This window comes from Coffea arabica, chromosome 10c, assembly GCF_036785885.1.
Source record: "Coffea arabica cultivar ET-39 chromosome 10c, Coffea Arabica ET-39 HiFi, whole genome shotgun sequence".
NCBI lineage: Eukaryota > Viridiplantae > Streptophyta > Magnoliopsida > Gentianales > Rubiaceae > Coffea > Coffea arabica.
The window spans coordinates 48,447,369-48,459,729 of record NC_092329.1 but is presented as its reverse complement, the minus strand read 5'-3'; the positions used below and the strand labels follow the sequence as shown (position 1 = coordinate 48,459,729).

At 34.1% G+C, this 12,361-nt stretch overlaps 1 protein-coding gene across 6 annotated transcripts in view; it reads left to right on the top strand.

Moving 5' to 3' along the window:
- Nucleotides 1-2,490: 2,490 nt before the first annotated feature.
- Nucleotides 2,491-12,361, top strand: part of LOC113714622 (kinesin-like protein KIN-7E, chloroplastic) — a 28,049-nt gene continuing 18,178 nt past the window's right edge. For 2 of the 6 annotated variants that reach the window (XM_072068426.1, XM_027238558.2), the window contains exons 1-4: nucleotides 2,491-2,917; nucleotides 3,008-3,105; nucleotides 4,562-4,651; nucleotides 6,350-6,402. In XM_072068426.1, coding sequence (XP_071924527.1) covers nucleotides 2,631-2,917; nucleotides 3,008-3,105; nucleotides 4,562-4,651; nucleotides 6,350-6,402 — 528 coding nt within the window. In that variant the 5' untranslated portion in view covers nucleotides 2,491-2,630. Of the gene's footprint in view, nucleotides 2,918-3,007; nucleotides 3,106-4,561; nucleotides 4,670-6,349; nucleotides 6,403-12,361 lie in introns of those variants that run through there. The other 4 variants (XM_072068430.1, XM_072068427.1, XM_072068429.1 and 1 more) reach the window with 3 other exon arrangements.

Below are 12,361 nucleotides of genomic sequence, written 5' to 3'. Positions count from 1 at the left end.
ACTAGTACTATATTTCCTAAATGTCCCTTGGCATTAAATCACTTGCCATTGATGACTACATGCCTGGTTTCTAATTAGGGATAATTGCAGAAACCTCCCCTGAGGTTTCTGATATTTGCACTGACCTCCCCTGTAATTTGAAAAATTACACTGATCTCCCCTGATGTTACTAATCCTTTGCAAATTTAGTTCAAACGATTAAAATATTATTTTAGGGAGTGAAATTAGAATTTTATACCAGATTTGCCCTTTGTGCTACATGTCCAATGAATGACAAAGTACTATAACTCAATTAACAATTAATAAATTTTAAGGAGTATAATTTATGGGCAAACACGCATTACTCATTTAAAGTACCGGCTCTTTATGGGTATTTTAATTTCAAACATTTAATTTATGATAAATATATCAATATTTGTAAGTAAAATTCAAAAAGTGTTATAATAATATTTTTGCAAAAAGAAAATCAGTAGGTTATTTATTTAATATAAATTAAATATTTTTTAAAAAAAGAAATGGCCCATAAAGTATTAATTTTTTTGGATTTCATCCATTACATGAGTAAAGTATTCGCTCTTTATGTGCATTTTATTCTGAATCATTTAATTTATGTTAAATACATAAATGTTTGTAACTAAAATTGAAAAAGTGTTATGTTAATATTTTTATGGGAGAGAGATTAGTAGGTTTTGTATTTAACAAAAATTAAATATTTGAAAGTAAATACAAATCTGTATTTGAGCGTAAATATTTGTATTAAATTAAATGTTTTAAAGTAAAATACCCGTAAAGAACTGGTACTTTAAATAGTTACTGGCTCTTTATGGGTAAACACGCATTACTCATTTAAAATACCGGCTCTTTACTGGTATTTTGCTTTCAAACATTTAATTTATGATAAATACATCAATGTTTGTAAGTAAAATTTAAAAAGTGTTACAGTAATATTCTTGCAAAAAAGAAATTAGTAGGTTATTTGTCTAATATAAATTAAATATTTAAAAAAAAGAAATGGCCCATAAAGTATTAATTTTTTATGACTTTCATCCATTACATGAGTAAAGTATTGGCTCTTTATGGGCATTTTATTCTGAATTATTTAATTTATGTTAAATACATAAATATTTGTAACTAAAATTGAAAAGTGTTATATTAATATTTTTACGGAAGAGAGATTGATAGTTTTTGTATTTAACAAAAATGAAATATTTGAAAGTAAATACAAATCTGTATTTGAGCGTAAGTATTTGTATTAAATTAAATGTTTGAAAGTAAAATACCCATAAAGAGCCGGTACTTTAAATAGGTAATGTGTATTGGCCTATAAATTATAGTTCTTAAAGTTTATTAATTGTTAATTGATTTGTAGTACTTTGTCATTTATTGGACATGTAGTACAAAGGACAAATTTGGTACAAATTCTAATTTCACTCCCTAAAACAATATTTTAATCGTTTGGACTGAATTTGCAAAGGATTAGTAACCTCAGGGGAGGTCAGTGTAATTTTTCAAACCATAGGGGAGGTCAATGCAAATATCAGAAACCTCAGGGGAGGTTTCTGCAATTATCCCTTCTAATTACAGATAATTCTTTGACTGCCATTAGTAATTTCTCGAAAATGCTCACGCAAAACTTGATGTAAAACAACGTATGATGCACCACACAATTAGATGTCAAAACTTGTACGAGTTTGAAATTGATAATTGCAATAATTTAGTACTCATGCATGTTAGTATGTAAAATTTGTGCTATGAGTAGTCTTTCGTTGGTAAATTATGTGTAGTAATGTATAACAACTGCTGAATGTATTTGGATATAAGATTTTTTTCAAATATTTTTTTTTTGCATTTTTCTTGCATTATAAACATATTTTAAAACACTTTTTTTATATCCACGACCATGTTTTTGTCTTGCACACATTCAGGAATGGAACTAGAAGTGGAGGGAAAGGGGCCCTTCCAAATTTTGGAAAATTTTATCCCTTAGGAAATTAAAATTTTCATAAATTTTCTTTATAAATTTAACTTTTACCTATGCAAGAAATTTAAAATATTTTAAGTTACATACTAAAGATTTAATTGGCTTAAAGTTCATCCCGTCAAAGGAAATTATTTGGTTCCGTCATTGATCACATTACAAAAAGAAGTGCTATAGTGATCAAATAATTTCTTAGCCAAACATAACACAATATATGCAATTTTGTGTAATCGATTTAAGAATTTAGAGGAAAATGTAAAGATTTTCAACTTTCTATACTCACCCAAAAATCATTTATTCTTTTTTCTTGTCCATCTAACAAAATTAATTTTTCTTTTCTTTTAATGTGAACAGAAGATTTCGAATTCGAAACATCTCATTTATATTCCTAACAAAACTTCTCATCCCTCTACCTCATCTAACAAATTGGTTCTTCAACTTCTTCCTACACACAAGCACCAAGACACCCAAAGCCCGTTTCAGACATTTCACATCTATGAGTCAAACCAAAAGAAACCCCTCCACAAGGGCCAAAACGGCAAAAGGGTCCAAAATTCAAACGACACATTTTGGACTTACAAAATCAAAAGCTTCTCTTTTTGGAGGGACAAAAGGCGGCAAACTACCGCGCTGGCACGTGACTTCCCCAGAAATGTCCGCTTCCAAGTCTCTCCGGTCATCTATCTCGCCGTTCCGGTCCCGGAAATCTTCACTGGCTCCGACTACTAAACGCCCTCCTACTCCTTCTTCCGCCTCCTCTTCTTCTGTTTCTTCTACGCTGTTGTTTAAACCTCCTCATCATCCTCCTTCGGTTTCTCCTCCAACTAAGCCGACTCAGTCAACGACGACGCCGGCTCCATCAAGCTTCAACCGTTCACCGCCGGACTCAAACAAAGCTAAAGAGAACGTCACTGTTACCGTTAGGTTCCGTCCTCTCAGGTACTTCTTCATTACTGTTAGAAATTTTTATTTTTTGCCTTGTTTTTGAAAATTCACATTTTTGCTGATTTTTTTTTTTTTTTTGGGCAGTGCGAGAGAAATTAGTAAAGGAGATGAAGTAGCTTGGTATGCTGATGGAGATTGTACAGTTCGGAATGAGTACAGTCCCTCGATTGCCTATGGTTTTGGTTCGTATACAATTCTCTGTTTTCTGCAAGTTCTTGTTTTATTTATTTTATTTTTATCATTTAGATGTAGAAAAACGCATTGCATTAATGAGATCTTTTGGATACATGGTTGAAAGTATTAATCTTTCCCACATTGTTAGTGTAATAAAAAACATGAAGGTTTAATTTTTAACACGAGCGGGCTTAGTTACATGTCACGTGTTCAAAGGGACTTTTATCGGCCATGAATATAAAGGGACTTTCAAGAATAATTATTTTCTGCCATGCCATTTGTAGAAATGCTTAATTCTTGTTAGATCAGTAGCTTGTAGGTGGCAGATATCATGTTCTAGTTCTTACATTTGGATAGTGTAAGTTTGTCCTTAATGTTCTAATGTGTTGCATGTTTATTTCTAATCGCACGTCTGGTCCTTTTTCTTTTAAGAAGTGGTTGTTCAAATTCAAGGTGAAAATAATGAGAGTTCTATTAAAAAGGTTGAGTCATGTAAACCATTCTTAAGTGAATTGAAGCCTAACAAGAAGAGCCAATATTCTTACTTATTCTGTTTTCAGTTATCTGATACATGAGCTAGGGGGGACATTTCAGAATGATCAGGTAAAAGGAAGTAGAGTCTGGTAGTGGCGGTAAAAGGGTAGCGGTAATTGCCAGTTTCAGTTTTAGGTTGAGGTGTGGCGTGCTCACAAAATGTGCACTTGCCTGTAGAGCACACCTCTTTCAATACATTGTATGAAAGCGAGCATATGCACACAATTTATTGGGGATTGTACATGATATTGACCACAACCATTCGTTTCAAAAGAGTTTGATGTGCATGTTGACTTGGCCTTTGTAACCAAATTTGTGATACTAAATGCTCCTGTTTTGGTATAGATGCGTTAGAATTTTAAACAGTTGATGAAAAAATTCTGTTATTTAAAGGTCAGGGAATAGGAAATAAGATTTGGATAGTATGCTGGTGAGTGTTTTAGCAATCCACCGTAATTTTTATTTTTATGGCTATATCAGGTTTAAGGGTTAGGAAAGTTGTAAAGTAGTGGTCTATATTATTATCAGATAGCATAATGAAGAGATTTTTCTTTTATTATTATTTTTTTGAAATTCATCTGGTTTCATAATGCTGTTGTTGGATATGGTTTGTGAACTTGTAATGTAGGATGAGACTTCTAGATATTTGGTTTGTAGCTGGGTGGAATGCTTTCTCTACTCTTATTAATATCATGATTTGCTGCTCAACTGATTCAACTCCTTCTTTTCCTATTTACCTGTTTATATCCTGAAAATCAAGTGCCTTTCAATTGAATGGCTTTTGTGGAGTTCAACTTTATTAGGTTCATAAAAAGTTCTGCAAATCTCACCCATTGTTTCTTGCATATGCTTGTGTACTTGGAGTTTTTCTTCTTGAATAATTTCAGGATCTGTACCTTATAATTCTCTCCTTATGTTCTTATGATGCAGATAGAGTTTTTGGTCCGGCTACTACTACTCGGAATGTATATGATGTTGCTGCTCAGCATGTTGTAAGTGGAGCTATGGAAGGGGTAAATGGTAACTACTTGTGAACATGTATGCTAATGAGGGTGAAGTTTCTTCAGAAAGTTTCTGGTTACATGATGTTCCAATGCTTTTAAACTAGACTGTAGATGCCTGCTAGATAGCACTGTTATGCTACATTAGCCTGTAGGGTAGCAGTTTTCATTGATTTTGCTCATAATACGCTTTAGCCCACTACTCACAGCCCTTGAGTATCATGCCTTTTTTAATTTCTGACTTTCTAGATCCTTACCCCTGAAGCTTTACATCTTATTGTTGATTAGTTGATAAAGCTGGTAGTATAGTATTAGTGGCATGGTTGTCAGACAAAGATGCCCAGGTGACATTGTCTTTACCCGAGGGAAATGGCAAAAACTTTGAGCAGTTTTTTCACCTTTCCTACTGCCTCAAAGCAACAACTGCTTGGTGATGTTTAATGTTACAACTTCACTTAGGTAGAGAATTAAAATTAGTTATCCTTGCAGTTGAATTTAATGAGTAGGAGTCTAGGATGCTTATATTGGAATAAGTTTATGGTTATTGTGCTGTGGCATCGGACATTGGACTATTTTATGTTCACTTAACAGAATTGTTTCCACCATGCTGTTATGCTCAGACCATTTTTTAGCTTCATGCTTTCACTTTTGGTGGCTATCAACATATACATATTAATATGTATCTAACTTTAACTCTTTTTCTTATTTACTTAGGTTGTATTTTTGTAGAAATGGTTTGCTTCCATGCCACATGTAGCTGAGGGTGGCAATTGCTCCTCTCAAATTTAAGAAAATACTTTTTAAGCTTGGAACATACAAAATATTTCAAAGTTGCTCTATGTATGCCCTCCTAGAATTTTTGACTATTCTCTTTCCTATCTTCATTGCGCCCTCAACTCAAAAAAATACAAAAAATTAAATTTCATTCTTGGTGCTTCAGAAAAAAACTTGGGATGATCTATTTAAAGTTAATTTTATGTCAATCCAAGAATAAATCTTTTAAATGGAGTAGGGTAGCAGGCGTAGTCTCCTTTAATTCAGCACAGGGATATGACGAGAAGCTACTCTTGAGGTGCTTGTGGAACAGTTGGCTGAAATGTTGTGCTGACCTGGTGTGTTGTAATATCGAAGTGGTTAATTTATTTGTTAATTTTAGTAAACATGGACGAAAAATCATCAAAAGCTACATCCTTTTCAGAAGAGATTCGAAGTTGTTTCTGCAATCCTGAGCATTGAATCATATATGACTTTTTAAGAGATACACTGAGCTGTTCATTGCTTTGGATTTCACATGTAATGTACACCTGCTATGTCTATCGACAATCATACTTCTTATTCTATACTTATTTCTACCGAGCATCTCATGCATTTTATTGTCCTGATTCTTAAGCTATGCAAACATTTTGAGGGAGTTTTTGAAGATTGACTAAATTATTTGTCTCCCCACCAAAAAATTAAAAGAAAAGGAAAAAGAACACACATTCTGAAGTTGAAAAAAGAAAAGAAAGTTAACTCTTTTGTTTTTCATTTGCTATGTTCCATGAAACATAGACTTATAATGCACATCTTGATGATGAGCTTGTTAAGTGGTAAATGGTTTTGACTTCTTATGAAGCATTAAGAATGCAAGATAGATTTGGACCAACCTACTTGAGTTAATATTTGCTTACGTATTACTTTTTAAGGCCATGGTAAGATTTAATTTTGGTGGTTTCAGGTACAGTATTTGCGTATGGGGTTACCAGCAGTGGAAAGACTCATACAATGCATGTAAGTTAGTAACACAGTTTTTGCATGCCTCTCCATCATACATTTTCCAGTATGTTTCGGGAAAGCAGTAGAAGATACTATGTTGTACTTCACTCAGATTGTACAGCAGTAACATTGACTTGCATTGGAGATTCCTCAGGCTTAGAATTCACAAAACCCATCTCACTGAATTTTTACTTGACAGCAACAATTCTTTCATACCATCTAAAACAAGATATTAGAGTCACTCTTTCTACTTATTAGCTCAAGTAATACGATTCTGTAACAATTTATATGAGAGGCAATTACCAGATCATGTTTTATATTTATTGCAAATAACTGCTTATGTTGCTAGATCAAAATGTGATGTTACTTCTCTATAGATTTTACTGGGCAGTGACAACATCCAAATGGACTTTTAGGGATATACATATTGTACTTGTCCATCTTTTTCATGTGGCTCGTTTAAGATGGACTGTCTGAGAATTCATTTTTATATGATTGAGTACTCTGAGTTTGCAATATACACAGTACATCTGATGCTCTATAAAATGCCTTATTTTTGTATGATAATAATCTTAAAAAGAGAAGGACTCTTAATATAAGCAAACATCATTTACTGTATCACTTATTTGTGTTATTTTATGAAGTATGCTGTCAAACATATAGTTTATTGTTTCACAGCCTAGATGTCGTCTTATTGTGATGGTTAGTATGTGCAAGATTTGACAAGATTCAGTGCAGAAGTTGGAGATCATATTTTCATTATATGTGTCAGATCATAAATTAAAACCTTTATCTGAAAATGGAACTGCCACTCAAATTTAGAACATATTTGACAACAGGTATTTTGGGAGGAAAATATCTAGTCACCATATTATGAGTGACCAACTAGTATTTATAGGAGTACAAATCTAACAACCTATTTACAAAAATACCCTTACTAATTAATTATCTGCAAGAATACTTATATTCTCTTAACATTCCCCCTCAAGTTGGAGCATATATATCATGAGCACCCAACTTGTTACAAATATATCTCATCCTAAAGCCCCCTAAATTCTTGGTAAACAAATCAGCTAATTGATTTACAGACTGTACATGAGATGTCTTAATAATTCTGTCAAGCAATTTCTCTCGAATGAAATGACAATTAACTTCAATATGTTTTGTTTTTTCATGAAACACCGGATTAGAAGCAATATGAACAGCCGCTTGATTATCACACACTAAATTTATAGGCTGTTTATACTCAAATCCAATTTCAAGTAACATGCTTTTCAACCAAACCAACTCACATAGAGTGTGAGCCATAGCGCGGTATTCCGATTCTGCACTTGATTTGGAGACAACTGTTTGCTTCTTACTCTTCCATGATACTAAATTACCACCAACGAACACACAATATCTTGTGGTCGATTTTCGATCTGAGGCAGAACCAACCCAATCTGCATCACTATATCCTTCAATATCAGTGTGTCTATGATTTTGATACAGCAACTCTTTTCCAAGAGCACTTTTAAGATACCTGAAAATCCATATAACAACATTCCAATGACTAGTACGAGGGGTATCAAGAAATTGACTCACAACACTCACTGCAAATGAAATGTCAGGTCTCGTTATAGTGAGATAATTTAATTTACTCACAAGTTTTCGATATTGTCTAGGATCATCTAGTAATGCACCTTGATCTCCTACTAATTTCACATTAGGATCCATTGGAGTATCCACAGGTCGGCAATCTAACATCCCAACTTCACTCAGCATATCGAGTACATATTTTCTTTGACATAAGTAAATTCCATATTTAGATCGAACTAGTTTAATACCCAGAAAATACTGTAGATGGCCTAAATCCTTTGTCTGAAAGTTTGCTTGCAGATTGGATTTAAGTTTCTGGATTTCCACAACATCATCACCTGTAATCACAATATCATCTTCATAAACAACTAATAAAATTTTACTAGCATTAGAGTGCCGATAAAATACAGAGTGGTCTACTCCACATCTTGTTAGACCGAACTCCATGATAACACTACTAAATCGACCAAACCAAGTCCTCGGAGACTGTTTCAACCCATATAAAGATTTTTTCAAACGACAAACCAATCTTGAATTCTCTCCCTGAACAACAAATCCAGGTGGTTGTTCCATATATACCTCTTCTTCCAAATCTCCATGTAGAAATGCATTTTTTACATCCAACTGATGCAATGGCCAATTATAAGTTGCTGCCAAGGAGATAAGAAGACGAACAGAGGTAATCTTTGCAACAGGAGAAAATGTTTTTAAGTAGTCAATTCCATACACTTGAGTAAATTCCTTAGCTACAAGACGAGCCTTCAATCTATCAATAGAACCATTAGGTTGCACTTTTATAGTGTACACCCATTTATAACTAATAACCGGCTTGCTAGAAGGAAGAGGGACAAGATCCCAAGTACCATTTTTTTTCAAAGCAGACATCTCTTCTTGCATAGCTAATCTCCAACTAGGATGATTAAGAGCATGGGTAATAGATTTAAGAATGGAGACAGAATCAAGGGAAGCAACAAAAGAAGAATATGACATAGAGAGACGAGAATAAGAAACAAAATTAGAAATAGGATGAGAAGTGCAATGGGAAGATCTAACTCTGAGGAAAACGTCATACCTGAATTTGAAGATTGAGAGTTAATTGGTGAAGTGCATGGCATATCAAGAGCTTTCTCAACCATGGAACGGCGAGAATAAACTTGAAAATTAGAATGAGATAATCGACCTAGTGAATCTGGTGAACTAGATAACTTAGGTAATAAAAAAAAAGTGACTGGGAAAACAGGAGAGGAAAAAGAGGGACACTGGTCTAACTCACAAGGCATACCGTGTTTCATAAAATATGAAGTCGATTCAAAGAAAATAATATCAGCACAAATAAAAGATCGATTTAAAATTGGACTGTAACATCTGTATCCCTTTTGCGCTCGTACGTATCCTAAGAAAATACACTTAATAGCACGAGGATCTAATTTATTCACCTCAGGAGCAAGTTGATGAACAAAGCACACACATCCAAAAATGCGAGGAGGTAATTTAAACACAGGTTCATGAGGAAAAAGAATGGAGTGAGGTAATTGACCTCCAAGAATATTAGATGGCATGCGATTAATGTGGGCACATTCCAAAATTGTTTGGGCACATTCAAAAATTGTTAGAACTGCATCATTCCAAAATTGTTTGGGCACATTCATGTGCAACAAAAGTATTCGAACAACCTCGATTAAATGTCCAAGTTTTCTTTTAGCAACTCCATTCTATTGTGGAGTGTGAGGACAAGAGGACTGATGAATAATACCAGATTTCGTCATAAAGGTATTAAATGGAGTGGAAAAATATTCCTTCGCATTATCATTGCGAAGTATACGTACAGGCACACCAAATTGATTTTTTATTTCTGTAACAAATGCACAAAAAATGAAATATAGTTCTGAATGATCTTTCATTAAATAAAGCCATGTAACTCTGAAAAAATCATCAACAAAAATTACAAAATATTTAAAACCTAGCTTTGAAGTGACTCGACTAGAACTCCAAACATCAGAATGAACTAACAAAAAGGGTTCAGAAACTCGTTTATTGACTCTAGGAGCAAAAGAAACATGATGATGCTTTCCTAACTGACAAGATTCACATTCTAACGAAGACAACTGATTCAAAGTAGGAACCAACTTTTTCAAATTTTGTAGAGACGGATGACCCAAATGACAGTGAATTTCAAGAGGAGAAACAGTAGCAGAACACGTAATCGGACTATTGGAGTTGAGAAAATAAAGACCATTATGCTCATGCCCTCCACCAATCGTCCTCTGTGTTTTCAAATCCTGAATGACAACAGAATCAGGATAAAAAGTAATTGAACACTGTAGAGATTTAGTGAGCTTATTAACAGACATTAGATTAAAGGGCAAATTGGGTACGTAAAGAACAGAAGACAGCGGAAGAAATGGATTAATTTCTACAGTGCCTAGTGCTTTAACTTTAGTGGTAGATCCATCAGCTAAAGTAACATGAGGAAATGAAGTAGACTCTTGAAAGTTAGAAAAATTTTTAGAGGTACCTGACATATGATTAGTAGCCCCGGAGTCAATAATCCATGAGTCATTATCTTTTTGTGCTAAAGAAGCGGAGGGAAGAGATGCGTGATTTGTAACTTGGTACTGTAGGAATTTAACATAATCTTCTTCGGATATGGTAATAGTCTTCTGGGACCCTTGTGTTGAAGAACTTGATTCAACTTGGTCAGTGATAACCGCATTAGCAAACCGAGGAGGTTTTCCAACTAAATCCCAACAAGTATCACGATTGTGATTCTTCAAACCACAATGAGTGCACTCACGGTTGCCTCGACCTTCACAACCTCCTCTACTTCTGACACTTTTTGATAAATTTTTAATCATAGCGAATAGCACTTCAAACAAAAAAAAGTCAAAATTCGTGATGAACAGTACCCGATGAACAGCATCTTTGAACAGTTATGCATGAACAGTATTTTTAAATAGTACTTTTGAACAGTACGCCGAACAATATTTTTTGAACAGTAGCGTGCAGTGATGAACAGTGCCCCCTCTGTTGAACAGTGCCATGAACAGTATCGCGTAAAAATGGTGCGCGACGAACAGAACTTTTGCTCGATGTTTAACCCCTAACCCTAGGACTTTTGCTCTGACACCATGACAACAAGTATTTTGGGAGAAAAACATCTAGTCACCATATTACGAGTGACCAACTAGTATTTATAGGAGTACAAATCTAATAAACTATTTACAAAAATATTCTTACTAATTTATTATCTACAGGAATACTTATATTCTCTTAACAATATTCAATTGCATACTACTGGAATTTGATACTAATATGCTGTAAGAATATAGTAAGGAGCAATTAGTCATCTCAATGGGTAGGGTTGAGCTGTATCTACTAATTTCAGATTCTGACCCCCTAAATTTATTCATGCCCAAACCCATATCGAGACCCTCATGAGTTTGCAAAAGAAGACTCAGACCTAGATCCTTGAGGGCTTTGCTACGTAATGGATATCCATGGTTATTTTTATAATGTGCATTTAAAAATTACAAATTGCAAACAATAATAAATATGGATTTCAAAGATAATGTGAACACAATTTAATTATCATTTTCAAAGTAGCAAAATTAACATCCAAGATTGTTGCATGCAAGAAATATGAACTAAAAGCATAAATAACTGTAACTAATTAATTATATTTGCTGGAAATATTATCAATAAATATCGGTTTGGGGAGGGTCTAGGTTTAGTGTTTGGGTCCAAGTAGGGTTTCGATTTGATAATTTAGACTCAAACATGGAACACTTGATCGGCCTAGGTAGGATCTGGATAAGATACGACCAATGACGTGCCTAGGAACAATTGTTAATAATCTTCTAGAAGGATGTGCCTTGGTAACAAGATTTCCAGCTATCATGGTTATCAATTACTGCAGGCAATAGTAAGCTGAGATGATTGATGATGATAATGGACATTTTGCTTATGCAATACTTTTGGAGTGTGAGACTCGAAGAGGACTGGCATGGCTGCGGTTGGAGATTGATATGATGAAGTTCAAAGTCTCCCTTGGTTGGGAAAGGAGAATCTAAACTTCGGACATCTAGTGAACTGAAATGGTTGTTGAGAATTATAAATATTTTTTTTTTTGAATCTCCAATGTATCCTCTTAAGTGCTGGTTATAAGAGCATGAACCTACAATATATGATCCTCATCATGCCACTTTTGCTGCTGAAAAGCGTGATTCTAACCTTTCACAATATTTAGGGCTGAATAGCTTCTTGTCAAGTGTTGAATTTAGTTTTTTTTAATGCCCAATTGCTATTTTCATGTAGTTTGCCTTTGCCCAGTAGGGGGACGTTGCTCCTTGAACTCCAAAACTCCATCTCCAACAAGGCCCTTCATTGAAAAATCGAA